The sequence below is a fragment of the Staurois parvus genome, unplaced genomic scaffold, assembly GCF_062004578.1.
Source record: "Staurois parvus isolate SC_StPar_1 unplaced genomic scaffold, SC_StPar_1.0 ptg000137l, whole genome shotgun sequence".
NCBI lineage: Eukaryota > Metazoa > Chordata > Amphibia > Anura > Ranidae > Staurois > Staurois parvus.
The window spans coordinates 14,389,096-14,407,995 of NW_028317933.1; the positions used below are offsets into that span (position 1 = coordinate 14,389,096).

General features: G+C 43.1%; 1 protein-coding gene across 1 annotated transcript in view; it reads right to left on the bottom strand.

The window, feature by feature from the left end:
- LOC149465850 (protein-glutamine gamma-glutamyltransferase E-like) overlaps window positions 1-18,900 on the bottom strand; it is a 48,033-nt gene that overhangs the window by 3,911 nt on the left and 25,222 nt on the right. The window contains exons 7-12 of the mRNA XM_089673381.1: window positions 16,035-16,170; window positions 15,359-15,462; window positions 12,864-13,106; window positions 6,689-7,015; window positions 1,503-1,663; window positions 600-733 (exon numbers count right to left, since the gene is read on the bottom strand). Of these exons, the coding sequence (XP_089529507.1) occupies window positions 600-733; window positions 1,503-1,663; window positions 6,689-7,015; window positions 12,864-13,106; window positions 15,359-15,462; window positions 16,035-16,170 (1,105 nt within the window). The remainder of the gene's footprint in view (window positions 1-599; window positions 734-1,502; window positions 1,664-6,688; window positions 7,016-12,863; window positions 13,107-15,358; window positions 15,463-16,034; window positions 16,171-18,900) is intronic.

Sequence of the window (18,900 nt, forward strand, 5' to 3'; positions counted from 1 at the left end):
CGGACTGACCATTTGGAAATTCGGGCACTGCCTGAGGGCCTGGGGTCAGTAGGGGGCCCCATGAGATGCCCCTGGTACCTTTTTTATAGGCTTTTTTGAGTTTGGGCAAGAACACAGGGGCCCCATGATCCCCTATTGCCCGGGGGGGCCCATGATTTGTCAGTCCGCCCCTGGCAGCAAACCTCAGTCATACTGGACTGCCTACTAATGGGTGAAAAAAGATGATCCTGCATCAGTTGACCAGCCTGAAGGCATAAATATAGAAAACATAAAAACATGCCTGGGGGCACCCAAGGAGGGAGATGGGGTGACTGGGGGTGCAGTGTTAGAGCCCAGAGTTGAGCATTAAACTGAAATTCCACCCCTGCTGAGAAAGGACCAGTCTGTTCAAGGTGATCCATGTGCAAACATGTTAGCAAACGTTTATGGATTCAGACTGGAAGAGTACACCTTGTCATACTTTTCAAGAAATTTCTCTTTGCCTTACCGTTTCCTACATCAGACTGATGTGTTAATATGAATGGGAGGTTCTGCCTTCAATAAAATCACCTGAACAATCTTAGTGTTGTAATGGGAAAAGCTAGTGTGACATGACTTACTCCTTCTGAACAACTCCATTAAAAAGTCCACTTCCTTCAAGGAGCACTGAGCAGACGCTCAGTATTTCATGTAAAGTGTTGGTGATTATAAGATCTGCTTTGGCTTCTTTGTTAAGAACAATATGTTTTGGAACCTGTAAATCAATAAATTCAGCAATTAGAGACCAGCAAAGAAGGGCTATAATAATACTTGTGTTTTTTTTTCATTGAGTATTCATATTTTCTGCATCTGCCTGTGTAAAACTCTAGGACCATATCTGCTGTCTCCCCCGTAATTTCACATCCACTTTGGATACATTCCAGATACGTTCTTGCTTACAGTTCACACCACACTCCATTCCGGTGCGGTTTTGATGCAGTTTGCTATCTTCCAGTATGGTTCTGTACAGAAAAAATGCAGCATGTTCTACTTTTTTTTCTGCACCGGAAACTGACTAGAGCTGACTGCACTGGTGTGAACTAGGGCCACTGGAATACATGGAAAACACTGTGCATGCATTTTTGATGCAGATGAAAAGCACACTGGACTGTATCTAGTGTGAACTAGCCCTTAAACTTTAAAACTTTTTGCAAGAGTTCTTTTTTTTTTATGTACCCCTTGATACCAGTGGTGTGCCATGCAGTCATTGGGGTTTATTTACTAAAGCTGGAGAGTCCAAAATCAGACTCCCTTCTGCATAGAAACCAATCAGCTTCCAGGTTTCATTGCCAAAGCTTCATTGAACAAGCTGAGGTTAGAAGCTGATTGGTTTCTATGCAGAAGGGAGTCTGATTTTGGACTCTCCAGCTTTAGTAAATAAACCCCATTGTGTCTGCAATAAATCAAAATGACTGGGCTTCATGTATAACATATATGTTTACACATACAAAACGTTTCCACTGCAGGGTTTGCAATTGTGTTACCTGGACATTGACTGAAGGCTTTGCAAAGTTTACATCCATTTCCAGTAAAATACGTTCCTCCGTCCCCTCAACCATGCACAAAGCTGTCATACGAATCATGTTGTCTTCACTCACATATTTCTCATACATGGCATATGTCAGGGCAATGGATATAAGTTTTTCTGGGAACAGTTAAGAAAATGGAAATGATGGCAATGTTTTACAGATTTCATAGTGCTAGTGTTACATAGCTAGAAATTGAAATTTCAGAGATAACTAATATATAAAACTTTGGAAGTATTTATTATATTATTTTAAAATATCTGCCACATATGAAAGGACCAATAGAAAGGCTCAAACAGAAGAGGGAGGCAGGACCAAGGTTTTACAAGATCCGTATATAATCCAGTTTCCTATGTGTCCGCCTCTACCTATTGATTTGATAAGTGGCTATCACAGCTTACTTATTTATCCATTATGTGCCCAGTTTGACTGGTTTACTTTAAGGTCCTTCTGCCTATGACCATAAAAGCGGGGCTCTATTATAAGATAGATATAATACTACATCTTCTTAATGCTGCCAAAACTCTTATCCCAGCCCTCTGGAAGAAGTCCCATCTGCCGACCACCGTTGAATGGATTATTAAGGTCAATACCATTATGAAGGCTGAATGCTGGTATTTCAATATGATACATTTTATGAAATTTGGGCAAGATGGATACACCAAAGTGCAAAGTCCCCAACAACCACCTTCAACCAGTGCACAAAAGTCGGGCATCTAACCTCCAGACATCTTCAATGGAATCAAAATCAAAACAAATAAATCAATCTGCGCAGTCCTCAAATATATGCTGACACAACAATCGGGTTACCAACTAAACACCAAATTGGTGACTCTACTCCACCCAATATGTACAAACCAAAAACAAATATAGTGTAGCAATACCCTAAGGGGTTGTTCACACTGGAATAAATTTCTAACGCTCCTATAGCTTTAGTATAGGTGTTAGACAGGCGTTTATGAGCTTTAGTGTGGGCATTAGACTGACTTTTTAAAAAGCATTAAAAATACTCCCCAAATGCCCTATGTGCAGTTCTGAAGCATTTTACAAGCCTTAAATCCAGACCTCAGACACCTATCATAAACTGCAATGTTATTAACGCTCCTCAACCACATCATAAATGCCCCGCAAACGCCTGACAGAGCATTTGTGGAGCATCACCATAGACTTGAATAGGAGGCTTTTGAAGGCGTCAAACTCCTGACTCGACATGAGGGTTCAATTTTGAAGCAGTGCGACGCTAACACTTCATGTTTTGATAATGTGAACTGTGTGCTGCCCATAGTATCATTTGCATAGGCGTTTGAGGAGCATTAAAAAATTACCCTCAGACACCTCAGACACCTGATCTCAATGCCAGTGTAAACTAGGCCTAAATATACATGTAAAATAAATGGTGCTCTTAACACATCTAATAATACAAGAGAAGTGTCTCAAAATACAGTAAATATTGAAAGTCCAGCTCTCAGTTGTAACTCCAAACACCAGTAGATAAAGTTGTGATCACTCCAATATCTTCTTTGTACTGTACATATTGCACCAAATGAACACAGTGCACTCCACCATGTGATGTTTCCAATCTGCTCACCTCCACTTTTGACCTCCTATACTGAAATGAGGTTAAACAGCACTTTTTAACCCCCAACAGAGCTGCTGAACATGCATGGAATCATTCTGTTGGCCCCTCCTTGCTTGATCTGATATTCAGCTCAAGTGTAACACATTTATAAAAGAAAAGGGAACTACTGGTGCAATCAGAATAAAACCACTGACATGGATAACGTAAGCAATTACCATCAATTACTAACAATAAAACATGCTTCAGCTGTGGGGAGTGAGCAAAGACAGCCCTGTGTAAGCCCAGTATACAGGGAAAGAGGGAACATGGACGTATGAATGTGCTGGAGGAATGGGGGAACATGGAAGCAGGGGTGCGCTTGAGGAAGGGGGGGACATGGAAGAAGGTGTTTGCTGGAGGAAGAGGGGGGACATGGACTCAGGGGTGTGCTGAAGGAATGGGGGAACATGGACGCAGGGATGCGCTGGAGAAAGTGGGGAACATGGACGCAGGGGTGCGCTGGAGGAAAGGGGGGACATGGACGCAGGGGTGCGCTGGAGGAAGGGGGGAACATGAACGCAGGGGTAAGCTGGAGGAATGGGAGGACATGGATACAGGAGTGCGCTGGAGGAAGGGGGAAACATTGAAGCAGGGGTGAGCTGGAGGAAGGGGGGAACATGAACGCAGGGGTGAGCTGGAGAAATGGGGGGACATGGATGCAGGGGTGAGCTGGAGGAATGGGGAGCATGGAAGCAGGTATGAGCTGGTGGAAGGGGGGGACATGGACACAGGGGTGTGCTGGAGGAAGGGGGAAAATGGAACCGGGGTGCACTGAAGGGGGGAACATAAATGCAGGGGTGAGCTGGAGGAATGGGGGGACACGGATGCAGGGGTGCGCTGGAGGAATGGGGAAACATGGAATCAGGGATGTGCTGGAGGAAGGGGGGAACATGGAGGCAGGGGTGCACTGGAGGAAGGGGGGAACATGGAAGCAGGAGTGTGCTGGAGGAATGGAGGAACATGGACGTAGGGGTGCCCTGGAGGAAGGGGGGTACATGGAAGCAGGGATGCGCTGGATAAAGGGGGGAACATGGAGGAAGGGGGGGACATGGAAGCAGGGGTGCGCTGGAGGAAGCTGGAGGGTGGATGCAGAGGTGTACTGGAGAAGGAAATATAAAGGAAGCAGAAATGTGCTGGTGTGCTGGAGAAGGAGTGGAGGGTGGAAGCAGAGGTGTGCTGGGGGAGGGGGGTTGGAAGGCTGAGATATGCTGGGGGGAGGAATTGGAAACAAAGGTGTGACTGGGGAATTGGAGAGAGATGTGTGCTGGGGATGGAAGCAGAGGTGTAATGGGGGGGGGGGGGAAGTAAGCAGAGGTGTGCTGGGGGGCATTGGTTACAGAAATGTGCTGGGGAGGAGAATAGGAGACAGAGCTGGGCTGAGGGGGAGAGAATAGAAGGTAGTGATGTGCAGGAGGGAGGCTAGAAATGGAGGCGGGGGGGCGGGGTTTGTTGACAGAAGTGTGCTGGGGTGCAATTTGGAGACAGAGGTGTGCTGGGGGAGGCATTGGAGGTAGAGATGCTCTGAAGGGCAATGGAAGAAGAAGAAGAATGCTGGAGGAGAATCATGAGATTTTCTCCCCCATTTCCATAATGTGTTACAGACAGGAGAAGCAATGGCAAGACCTCATTGGGAGGAAAAGGTTTATTGGGAAAGCACTGGAGGCAGAAGTGTGCTGTGGGCACATTAGTGGCAGAGGAGTACTATGGGAGACATTGGAGGAAGAAGTGTGCTGGGGGGGCAGTGGCGGAAGAGGTGTGCTTGGGGGTGAAAGCAGAGGTGTTCTGAAGGAGTCATTGCAGGCAGAGGTGTTCTGGAGGAGCCATTGAAGGCAGAGGTGTTCTAGGAGAGTCATTGGAGGCAGAGGTGTTCTGGAAGAGTCATTGGAGGCAGAGCTGTTCTAGGAGAGTCATTGGGGGCAGAGGTGTTCTGGGGGAGTCATTGGAGGCAGAGGTGTTCTGGATGAGTCATTGGAGGTAGAGGTGTTCTGGGGGAGTCATTGGAGGCAGTGGTGTTCTGGAAGAGTTATTGGAGGCAGAGGTGTTCTAGGAGAGTCATTGGAGGCAGAGGTGTTCTGGAAGAGTCATTGGAGGCAGAGGTGTTCTGGGGGAGTCATTGGAGGCAGATGTGTTCTAGAGGAGTCATTGGAGGCAGAGGTGTTCTGGAGGAGGCATTGGAGGAAAGGTGTTCTGGAGGAGTCATTGGAGGCAAAGGTGATCTGGAAGAGTCATTGGAGGCAGAGGTGTTCTAGGAGAGTCATTAGAGACAGAGGTGTTCTGGGGGAGTCATTGGAGGCAGAGGTATTCTGGAGGAGTCATTGGAGGTAGAGATGTTCTGGGGGAGTCATTGGAGGCAGAGGTCTTCTGAGGATGTCATTGGAGGCAGAGGTGTTCTGAGGGAGTCATTGGAGGCAAAGGTGTTCTAGAAGAGTCATTGGAGGCAAAGAAATTCTGTGGAGGCAGAGGTGTTCTGGAGGAGTCATTGAAAGCAGAGGTGCTCTGGAGAAATCATTGTTTGCAGAGGTGTTCTGGAGGAATCATTGTGGGCAGAGGTGTTCTGGAGGAATCATTGGGGACAGAGGTGTTCTGGGGGAGTCATTGGAGGAAGAGGTTCTCTGGAGGAATCATTGCAGGCAGAGGTGCTCTAGAGAAGTCATTGGAGGCAGAGGTGTTCTGGGGGGCATTGGAGTTAAAGATGTGCTGATGGTGGAAAGGTCTGCTGGTGGCAGAGTAATGCTGGGGGTGGGTACAGTGGTCTGGTGGGGGGGGGGGCACTAGCAGTTGATCGGCTGTGAAATGAGGGTGAGCTTCACAGAAGACTCAAAGCTAATAGCCCTCGCAATGGAAGCTCAGAGGCAAGAAGAAGATGGGGAATCCCTGCACAGATGAATTTTCCAGTATCCAGTGGCTTGACATTACCATCACTACTGGTAAGTAAACTCACTAAAGCTCTAAAGAATTTTTTTTTTTTAGCTAAACATCAGCTTTAATGATATGCCTGTTTAGAATCACACCCATTTTAAATGAATGCCCTGCCCCTAATTAACATTTATTCTCCACCTAAAGTGGCCAACTGGGAGCACAGCAAAAAAAAGTGTCCCTGAAAATTTTTTTTCAATGTTGGCAACTATGCATTAGGACCCAGTATTTTTCTTACTTAGCTGAACTAAGTAACTGGGGAAAGAAGTAAAGATAAGTATATGTTGCTGGGCCAGGGGAAATTTACCACTTCTGAATACTAGGCCGTACCCCTTTATTGACAGATAATTTTTCAGTTTCCGGTTCTGTGATAGTCTGACTTACAATTACTCTGTAATGCAACACATCACCCAACAAAGAGAGAGAGCTTTCTTTTGGTGGTTTTTAATAACCACTAATTTTTTTTAATTTTACAGAGAACAGTTTGTTCCACTGTCACAGGCAATATTTTTTCCTGTGCATTTAGATGTTTGTAGTTTAACTTTAAACTTTCTTATACCCGAGAATCCGTACCATAATGATTTTCAAACTCTTGTGGCCAAATCCATACCTTCTTTAGGATCCAGAGGAAGAGCCTTTGCGTCTGCCCAGATCTCATGCTTGTGTTTCCCAGTATACAGAATGCTGGATGCGGTCATATTCACAATCACTTTGATACTACTTGGCGTCGTGTTTTTCAGGCTCAGTATCATACTTATGTCCTGTCCAAGCGTTGGCTTCTGGAACAATGAAAATGCTCCATGCAGTCCCGTTCCTTGATGTAGTTTATATTCCTCTTTTCTTCTAAAAAGTAGCAATTTTTTCTCAAAATCCACAGAAGGACTCTGTAACAACTTGTCAATTGCCTTGTAAAATATCTCCCGTTCCATGATGGACCCTGTAAAGAGAATGTTGATTCTTCATGTGATTTTAAAAAAGTTTTATTTGGAAGACAATTTTTTTTGGAGTCAGAGATACAAGTTCCTGGGAAAAGGATTACATAAACAATGTAAGGTATGTCTACTTAATACTGCATATTGTATATGCATAACATTATTTAGCATCTAAAAGAAGAAATGCCTTGATTACACTAGTGTGATTTCTTCAGTGTCTGCCATTGCACTGCAATGCAAGACATTGGAAATTACATTATTCTCTATAGCAGAGGTCCCCAACCCCCAGGCCTGGGACCAGTACTAGTCCATGGCTTGATAGAAACCAGGCCGCACAGCAGGAGGTGAGTGGTGGGCAAGCGACTAAAGCTTCATCTGTATCTGAACCCTACTGTAAATGGAGCTTGCAAGGGATCTAGAATGCACACTTCTTATGAGAATCTAATGTCCGATGATCTGAGGTGGAGCTGAGGCGATGATGCTAATGCTGGGGATTGGCTGAAAATACAGATTATCATTTGTGAATAAGCCAGTTGAATTTACTTTGTCAATGCTAGAAGAGGATCAACTGCTTGAGATCGTATATGACAGTGGCCTTAAAAGTATGTTTGAGACAACTTCAAAACTGCATGCATTCTGAATTAAAGTCAAGTAGGAATATCCTGAGACTGCCACAAAAGCACTGAAAAGCCTACTGCCATTTCCAACATCCTTTCTTTGTGAAGCAGGACAGTGCAGTGACAGCAACCAAAATGGGATTAGGAAGTAGACCTGACATAAGCAACACACTGTCCCTATCACCCCCAGATGGAACTGTCAAGTTGCAGAAAAGCAAGATCAGGGCTCCCACTGATTCTGCATTATGGTGAGTTGTACATTTATTTCTTTATATATTACAATGCAACATTAATAGAAATAAAGTACACAATAAAAGTAATGCGCTTGAATCACCCTGAAACCATCACTTAAAATCCCCCCCTCCGGTCCGTGACAAAATTGTTTTCCACAAAATCTGTAATGGGTGCCAAAAAGGTTGGGGATCCTGCTCAATGGTGCCTGTTCACGCAACGCAACACAATGCTGTGCGATTTTTGAAAAGGTGCTTGTACCTGGTGCAGCATTTTCTGTTTTTGGCCCTATAAACTTCAGTGAGAGTGAATGAAAAGTGCTTTTTGGCAGGGTTTTGTGCTTAGCAACTAGTCTCTTCCTAGAAAAATGAAAGATCATGGGCATGAAATCAGTTACGTTTTCTTTTTCGTTCATTGGTTTTTGTTATTAATTCAAAGACATCAGAAAATATCAGAGGTAGTATCGTAGAACACAGGCCAACAACCCCTCCCCCCCAAAAAAAAATAAAAAATAAAATGGTCTGTGTGCCTCTGCCACCTAGTAGTCACTGAGCTCCCTGCAGCTGGAGACACCTGGTCTAATGGCTGGGAAGAGAGGGGGGAAAGGGAGCGGACTAGGGGAGCACACAGGGGCCGGGGGCAGCAGAAGAAAGAGGAAGCTGGACAGGAGGGGTGGCATTTACTAGAACGGGCTCATCTGTATTTTCCTCCTGCAACAGCTGAGTGCTGGCGGGGAGGGAGAGGAAGAGAAGATGACATTCAGCTGCTGCAAGAGGAAAATACAGATTAAATATCCTAGTAAATGCCACCCAGCCACCACTCCTGTTCAGGTATGACAGGGAAGCCTCACCGGCTTCCTGAAGCTACAGCTCTGGTCTGGTCTGAATAATATTTCCAGGTTTCAGGCGGACTGAAATCTGGACACGTGATTCAAAACCTGGATTGTCTGGGTGATTCCCAGACAGGTTTCCCCAGCTCCTGGTCACCAGGGAGTGTGGGGTAGTGGGACACCTGGGGAGCCTCCACCACAGAGACTCAGTCCAGGCAGAAAAATGTGGCAATTCTGGGTGCATCAGGGGGAGAAATCATAGGAACGAGACACAGGACATCGTTCCTGTGATTGTTTTCCCTGCCCTAATCCCCCTCCCTGGCTTGCTCACAACTGGATTTCCCTACTGTTCAGGTCCCTGTGTGCTCTGGATACCTACAGGGCCCTGTGTAGCAACAATCAGGACACCAGAGTGCCCTCCCTCTCTGCAGCCGGAGCGATGAACTGGGATCTGAAGGAAATTTTGTAGCTAACAGTCCTACGCCGGTCCTGTTCCCTCAAGGACTCCGAGATGGACACCGGGAGCCTGGGGGGTGATGGGAGCAGGAAGAGAAGGAAGAGGTGAGGCAAGGGTTTGCTGTGCCCTAGGTGGCAGTGCGCCCTAGGTGGCTGCCTAGTGTGCCAGGTGATAGCGACGGCACTGCCAACATCACAAAGTATTCAGTGTCCAAGAATCTTGGGAGGCACAGAGTGCCAATAAGAAAGCATTTCTTTATTACAAGGCTCTTGATACGTATCGAAAGTAATTCTTAAAAGAGAACTGTAACAGTAGAGAGGAAAGAAGAGGAAGGGAAACAGAGAGGAAAGGAATGGAGGTACAAGGGGGAGCATCACATAGGTCACTAGAGTTTTGTCTTTTTGACAATCAGATGGGTTCATTCCTCATAGATCTAATAGACAGCGATCAAAATCAGATGGCATGTAATTCGAAATCCACGGGTCTCAGGTTTTGTAAAAAGGTACGCATAGTGTCAGTACGTTTAGAAGTCAGTTTGTCAATAATGAGCACCCAAGGAATTTTGGATTTTACTGTTGCCAGGGGAAGGGAATCAGACAGCCAGTCTCCAGCTATGATTTTACTTACACATTTTAACAGAAAATAAAAGCTTCAATTATTGATGCAACGTGAAGAAATTACGAAGGGTATTCAAGTCAAACCGGAACATTTGTGTTTATATAATAAAAGAATAAATTTCAAGGAGTGGGAACTGCATTTATTTTTTTACATGCTCCTCTGCTACCTTTATACACTTATCCCAGTATTTAAGTAATGCCTGGAAAGCTTTGGCATAGAAAGATTTGTCAGTATGCCTAACAGTCTGCTTTACTCCGTCATGACTGTGGAAACCGTTGCCACAAAAATATTCATCTCTGCAATTTCATGACAGGTTTTGTGCTGATTATCCAGGGCTAGGCATTCTATGCTGGGAACCACAGTATCTGAGATCGTCACTGACGGACATACAGTACGGCCATCTTTGAAACGTTGACACCATTCAAATATCTTACTGCAGCTGAGTGTCTCTTCACTGTACTGTGCTTGAAAACTTCTTTAGATATCTGCAGGCTTTACACCTTCCTTCACAAGAAACTTTATCACCATACGCTGTTCTGTGCACACACTAACACTGTTGTCTGCCATCTTGATTAACGGTCTCTGGACTGGCCCACAACATCAGTAATAGGATACACTTGCCACTTACCACTGCGTGTAGTACCACTATGCTAGCATCCCTTTTTATACCTGTAAAATTAAAAGTCTCTGTCAGGGGCAGACTGACAACTCATGGGGCCCCCGGGCAATAGGGGATCATGGGGCCCCTGTGTCCTTGCCCAAACTCAAAAAAACCTATGAAAAAAGTACCAGGGGCATCTCATGGGACACCCTACTGACCCCGGGCCCTTGGGCAGTGCCCGAGTTTCCAAATGGTCAGTCCGCCCCTGGTCCCTGTTTGCCTAGAATGCCCCTCGTACTAAATCAGATTACCCCCTCCTTCCTCAAAAATACACCTTTGTATGCTGCTCCCAAATCACCTGCATTCACAATTAATTGTATCTTACTTCCTATTCTCTACAGGCAAGTCTCTCTTGACCACACAGCTGCTTTCTGGAAAGGCAACATCACCAATACTTTCCAGGAAGCTCTTGTCATTAATGTGTGAGATATTTAAAGTATCTTGCGAGCCAGAAAACAAAAAAAGGTCTCCCTGATATACAACATAAAATATATATCCTCTATATAGTCGGATCGCAAACATCTAACACATAACTACCAATGTGAAAAAAATGTGAATAAAATCCTATAATGTTGCGCTCCCAAAACACTCCAATTTATATATGGAATCACTTTATCTATGTCCTAAGGACCATATGCAGAAAAAATATAAAAATAAAAAAATAAAAAAATATATATATAATAAATCAAATGACATAAAAAATATACTGAATTAATATTAAAAAACCTCCGTGATTATACTAAAATAATAACTGTGATTAAAGAATGAATATTACTTCACTTATAAAAAATTATTCAAATGATCAATGTGCATAAATAAATTAATAAATGCATATGTGAAAACAGTGTCCCAAATAATAAAAGTGACTTTGTGCTGTTAATTAATCTTCAATCCATATTGCATGTGAATCCGTGACTGATTGTGAATCCTCCCATTAGTGCAGATGTACGCTCACCTCCTTCTCTGCCTATAATTAGGCTATATGCGCTTTTGGTTCTCCTCCTATGGAACCTACTTGACTAGGACTCCCTCCTTTGACACAATGGATATCCGTCGCTATTGACATATGCTCTGGGATTGATCCCTTCTCCAGAGGATTCAACTCCTCTATACTCTCATCTCCATACGGCTCTCCTTCTCTGCCTATAATTAGGCTATATGCGCTTTTGGTTCTCCTCCTATGGAACCTACTTGACTAGGACTCCCTCCTTTGACACAATGGATATCCGTCGCTATTGACATATGCTCTGGGATTGATCCCTTCTCCAGAGGATTCAACTCCTCTATACTCTCATCTCCATACGGCTCTCCACATAGGAAAAAGATCTCAACATGGTGTTTTATCCTTTATAAAGATTGGCTTTATTGACTCCAAGTATAACACTCACATGTGTTGTATTCAAAAATCCGTATCACAATGTGAACCGAGTCCTCCGCTGACTGTCAGAGGCATGCACCCGTGGTCCGGCAAACGAACTGACTCCCTCCGAGTGACGTTACAGTCCCTGTAACGTCACTCGGAGGGAGTCAGTTCGTTTGCCGGACCACGGGTGCATGCCTCTGACAGCGCATATAGCCTAATTATAGGCAGAGAAGGAGGTGAGCGTACATCTGCACTAATGGGAGGATTCACAATCAGTCACAGATTCACATGCAATATGGATTGAAGATTAATTAACAGCACAAAGTCACTTTTATTATTTGGGACACTGTTTTCACATATGCATTTATTAATTTATTTATGCACATTGATCATTTGAATAATTTTTTATAAGTGAAGTAATATTCATTCTTTAATCACAGTTATTATTTTAGTATAATCACGGAGGTTTTTTAATATTAATTCAGTATATTTTTTATGTCATTTGATTTATTATATATATATTTTTTTATTTTTTTATTTTTATATTTTTTCTGCATATGGTCCTTAGGACATAGATAAAGTGATTCCATATATAAATTGGAGTGTTTTGGGAGCGCAACATTATAGGATTTTATTCACATTAATGTGTGAGATCTCATCAGAAAAAAAAGAAATGTATTATTTTATGAGATCTAGTGAGGATGATGTGGGCGTCATCTGTGGGCTGGTGCAGAGCACTAGGAAAAAGCTGGCTTTCTGGTGTGGGCTGGAGTTAATTAAAATGGGCTGGGGTCTCCTTTAAGGATTCTCAAACATCACAACAAAGACTTTATAGGAGAGGTTTGGGGTACATAAACAAATCTTCATACTCACCTCTGCAGAGGTCCCACATCTGCTGTAAGACTGAGAACTGAGTGATCATATGACCATTGATCACCCAGTTTATGGCCTTCTTGGATCAGAGAGCAGTGACTGACAGTCCCCGCTAAGCTGCAACATATAACATTTTTTGTTTTTCGAGGTTAGATATGATTTTATCTGTATCATAAGGACTGGGACCTGTCAGGCTTCTCCTACCTTCTGGGTACTTGTACAAGTTTGTGACATCCATACGGTCATCAGTCCCCAGGGCCTTTGTGCTGATATATTTTCCAATGTATTTGGTGTCATTAGAGACTCTCTTCTTAGTGCCATCACTAAATATTATCCATTGTGTTAGGTCAGCGTTAACTGAAGCAAACATAAAGCCAACATCATACTTGAGGTCAACATCTCCTTCCCGAATGGCTACCAGTGGTGCAGGGCCGCAGCGATATAGTCCTACAGTAAAAAAAGCATTTAAAAGTTTGCCACACTATTTGAAAGCTTTATACTTAAAAAGTCTACCACAAAAGTGCCAAATGTATTAGAGTTTTTAAAGTGAATCTGCCAGCACAGGCCAAACTGACAATTTCACTTTTACTGTCCCCTTCCCCGAAACAGATTCTTAAAGGGGTTGTAAAGGATGTTTTTTTTAAATTAAAATAAAAAATGTGTTATAGTTACTTGCAGAGAGCAGCCCCGAACCTTCTCTTCTGGGTTCCCCCACCAGAATTCTCGGCTCCTCCTCTTCTGTGTGAGCCCCCATAGCACGCCACTTGATGGACTGTATGTGTCCATAGAAACACACAGCATGGCTTAGTCCCACCCCCTGCTTCCTCCTCACAGGATTTGATTAACAGTAGAAGGAATCCAATGACTCCCGCTGCTGCCTCTGTGTCCCATGAGCAGAGGAACAGAGACCAGTGCCTCTGAAGACAGGCACAGGGCTGAACTGATATAGGTAAGCCAATATTCAGTCTTTATGGACACAGCCATACAGCATACAGAGTCTGCATAATCACTCTCCCTAGACCAGTGGATATGCTAGGGACTGGAAAAATGTACTCTCAAAAGTATGCACTAATGCTGATAGTGTGTGTTCGGAGCATTCATCCATGTGTCTGTGGGTGCTTTGAACCAAGCTTTTTCAACCAGGCAGCCATGGCACACTGGGGTGCCTTCTAGGTTCTCCAGGGGAGCCTTGGAAAAATGACTAAAAATTTCCCCAAATTGCCCTACAAATGTTAACAAGTGAGTGAGTGGATCGAGCCTGCCTGTTGGCTAAACAAAGCCACAGGTTTTTACTGTGCAGCATTAAATCCTTGGGCACCATGTGGTCTAGCTGCTGGCATACTAAAAACCAATGATGATCAGCAGCATTGATGTGCAACAAAGGTTAAAAAGAAAAACAAAACAAATATATTATTTAACCACTTGCCCTCAAAAGGATTTACCCCTCTTCCTGATCAAACCATTTTTTTCGATATGGCGCTGTGTTATTTTAAGTGACAATTGCGCAGTCATGCAATGCTGCACCCACATGAAATTTATGTCCTTTTTTTCCCATAAAGGGAGCTTCCTTTTGGTGGTATTTAATTGCCTCTGTATTTTTTTATTTTTTTCGCTATAAACAAAAAAAGACCAACAATTTTGAAAAAAAAAATATTTTTGACCTCTTGCTGTAAAACATATCCAGTAAAAAAATTTAAAATTCAAATTTTGTCATAAATTTAGGCCAAAATGTATTCTGCTACATGTCTTTGCAAAAAAAAAAATCAGAATACGTGTAAATTTATTGTTTTACGTGAAAGTTAGAGCGTCTACAAATGGCTGTATATATACTGGAATGTTGTTTTTTTTACCAGTAATGGTGGCAATCAGCGACTTATAGTGGGATCGCGGGACTGCGGTGGGCATTCTGACACTGAACTGACTAACTGCCACTGACATCCCCAGTGACACTAATACAGTGATCAGTGCTACCAAAAAGCACTGACACTGTACTAATGACACTGGGCAGGAAGGGGTTAACATCTGGGGCGATCAAAGGGTTAACTGTGTGCTGTTTACTATGTTGTCTGTGTGTGCTTTACTATGTAAGCATGCTGCTTTGTATTGCTCTGATGAAGGCACAGCACTCTTAGATCCAAATTCGTAATACTTCTCTTGAAGCATACCTAGTTACCCAGCCATTATCCCCTTATTGCCAGCTCCCCCCCCCCCCTTTTTTCTATTTCTTTTTCTTTCTTCTCCTTCCCTCCCAGCTGCGATCTACTCTACGGCCTTACCTTACCCTTTTCCTCATCCCACTATCTGTTCCCCTGTACTAAATAAAAAACTTGTTTTGGTATGCCAGGCATCCTCCAGGCTTTACCGTCTAGTTGTAGCTGTCTAACTATCTTGGGTATTACAACTTATTACGAGTTATTAGTGCTTCTTATACCATGGGGCATATCTGGTCTTTAACAGATGGCTATCTGGTGGAGTACCTTTCGCTGTACCCACATTGAGAACCAAACATTGACTTGTATGTAACTTATGTTGTATGCCCTTTACACAGTACATGCTACCTGATCTTGTCTTGCCTCTTTACAATGTATATTTACTGCCTGCGGAATGCTGGCTGCCTTTCTCTTTTCAAAATAATGAATATGAAAAAAAAAAAAAGATGAAATTGTTTGTTTGTAGAAACATTGTCACTTATTGTATACCTTCACTTAACTCCAGTGGTGTTGCATCCATAACCTGCCAACCATTATATGCCGGGTCTAGATCATTACGGGCGAACCAGGACTCATTCCAGACATGGAAATTCCTGCAAAATCATGTGTATAAGAACATTATGTAATGCCGAATCTAAAGTGTATGTAAACCCTAAATCAATTTTCAGTATGTACAGCATCATGTCTCTCTGTACACAGATTTCCTAAGAAAATACTTTTTTGTGAATCTGCTTAAAATTTTCTTATATTCAGATCCTGGCAGTAACAGCACCTCCTGTTGCAGGCTGACAACATTAAACCGCTACCTCCCATTAGTAGCAGTGTTCAAAGCCTGCCCTGCAAGTTGGCTGTGCTACATTTCACTGTAGAGAACCACAAGGTACTATGTGGATTTCAATTTGTGGCAATAAACAAAAATTCTGAAGAAGCATTTTTTTCTGCGTTTGAACCCAGTATCAGTATCAGTACGCAGTATGGGCTGTTGTACAGCACATTTCAATGCATAATAAAGCACTTGCAATGCATATAGTACCACAGTGCTATATGGTACGAATGGCCCTTTAGGCAAATGCAAATTATGAAAGTTATTTCATCTATAGTGAAACATTTTTTACTAGCCATTACTGATTCATCTAGTTTCTGTTTCATATTTCCTTGTGCTTACCATATCATATCCTGCTGAGACTCGTTGCTAGTTGCATGGCTGTCATAACACAAATCTAGAAACAGGTTTGAATTCTTGTCATGGGCAGAGTTGAAGTTGGTGATGACCCTTGTTGGAATGCCTAAGCATCTGAGTACTGAAAACATAAAAACAACTGGTATGAAAAAGCACGTGCAAAAAACAATTATGGTTCCCTTGATACAAATGTAAAAAACTGAGAGCTAGCGGTAGTATTTTGCTTAGTTTTGGACTTGTTATGTAATTCTGAAGACCTTTCACCACTCATCTAAGTGCCTTCTTTAATTGTAATTAGCGTTGGGAACATACCCTGACATACAGTAGATAGCTGCACTGGTAACTCAGTCGTCTTAATCCAGTTATCAACAGAGGACATCTGGTCATCTGGACAGAGGGCATCTGATCTACAAGAAGCATGAAAGAGGCCATCTACGCCAAACTGGAACAACCATCCTTAAACAAGGGCGTGGGCCTTCAACATCATCTATCACCTACATATAATGCTCTTTCAAACATCACACTGGCAATTTTACAATTCATGCCTTTAGTCAACTGTAACATTTAGTTCAAGTCTTAGCTTCATGGCACCAAAATGATTGTATCATATATTTAGGACAGGGTGGTTTCACATACTTTTATAACACTCATCATGCTCTTGGAAATTAATGTCTGCCTTGACACATCCCACGGTAATTGGCTTAAGAACATTGAGCGACCCTTGTGACTATGAATACTAATGTATGTTCCTTACACTCATTGGAACTGAGTAAGCCACTTGAATGAGCAGTCAAATGCATTTAGCAATAAATAACAAGTCCCAAAGAATGTGACAAACTGCTACTTGTTATAGCATAGCTTGAATAAATGGAAACCTTCACAAACAGACAAAACTGATGCTGATGACTTCTAGTGTTATGAGAATTTCATACAGGAACATGCAGAATATTTATAAATGACCCAGTAGGCAAGGTACAGCCATAAGGCCAACTACGTTGTAATAACAGGGAAGTCTTCTCCTTTGACTAGACATCACCATGCACTAAACAGAGGTTTTCTTGGAGTCAGCTTTTTGGACAGAGGACTTAAGGACATTTATGCTATTTAGGGCACTGCACATGGCAGCCCTTTATAAAGACGGGCAACAGTGTGTAAATAAGGTCTACAGCCAGGGGTGTATTTACCACAAGGCAACAAGGCATTTGCCTAGGGTGGCATTTTTCAGGGGGGCAGCAGCATTTTTCAGGGGGGCAGCACCACCCCCCAAAAGAAGATGGAAGAAGGGACACACATAGCATGGGGACCAGGTGGGGTCTGAAAGAGGCTGCGGGCTGCTCGATGGTGTATGCAGAGCCTGACTCTTGCTCCCGAGGATGAGCTGTGAAGGTGAGTGTCTTCTCTCTTGCCGGGGTGGGAAGGGGGGTTGCCAGTGTATGGGGGGAGGTGGTAGTAGAAGGCTCCCTTGGGTTTGCCTGGGATGTTGTTGGTCAATGTCAAGCTCTCTTCATGGGGGAGGGGGGTGTTGGTCGGTGTCAGGGTCTCTCCATGGGGGGGGCAATTTTTGTGTTGCCTAGGGCAGCACGAAACCTAAATACACCACTGTCTACAGCAGAACACATCAGTAAGACAAAACCCGAGGACTGTTGATAGATTAGATTTTGAGTATGTAATGTTGTGGACTGATGAAGTCTAGATATGCTAGACAGCAGAGGTCAGAGAACCTGCTGAGTTAAATTTGCCAGGGGTTCAGCACATCGTCTTTGAAATAAAAAAAGCAATGGTAACTGAGTACTGCCTTTATGCAGCTTCAAGGGTGACATAAAAAAACAAAACACAAATCTTTGAAATTTAAGGCCTGCTTTAGAGCTGTATGTGGGGTTATGGAACAGTATAAATGTCATGGACAGCTTCAGCGACAGCATTCTTTGTCAGCACATATTTTGTTTAAGAATTGATATTACTTTTTAAATTAGCTTGCCATACATAGAAAACATCATCCTAATCTCATTCATCGGTTAAAAATAAGGCCTTTTTCCAGCAGTTGTAGCAGTGACACATACGTTTTCATCAAACAGCAATTGGCCTGCTTTGATCAGCCGATATAAGTTGGCCAGTGGCTCACTAAGGCTGTCCTAGTTTGCTCTGATGCAAAACTGTCTTGTCAATTTCTATAAGAATTAAGAGACCACTGACGATACGGCAGTGTAAAAACTGGCCAGTGGTAGTACAGTTTTAATAAAGGAAAACAAGGTGAAAAATAAAGACATAAGGTACGGGCAGAACTTTCGCAACATTGTACCATTCATACAGCTGCCTAGCTGTTCTCAACCTTTTTACCCCAGAGCCCCTGAAAAAAATTATTAGATCTGAGGGAACCCCTGCTAAAATTAATTAGCTGGTGGTCAGTGGAAAAAATGCCCTCCTTTCAATGGTGATCAGAATATTACCTTTACAGACAGCTTACAAAATCATTGTTGTCATGGTGTTGGACCTGGAATTATATAGGCTCCATCAGATAGAGTCAACCAACAACAGCTCAAGAAACCCCTAGCAATGTTTGGAGGAACACTAGGGTTCCACAGAACCCTGGTTGGGAATACATGGTCTAGCCTCTGCACAGGGACTCAATATCAAGGCCTATTAAAGAATTTAGTACAAACTGTATTTATTAGAATAAAGAAAGTGTGCTGCAATTTCTGTGCTAAGTAAAGCTGTATATAGATGTCAACATGTGCAAAAGACAGGCAAGTGTGAGCCGTGGTGATGTTATATATGGCCGGTGGAGCGCACGTTAGTGCGTCACTTCCGGTTCAGTATTTTATGCTTAGAATCGTTCTGTCTAATGTGAGTG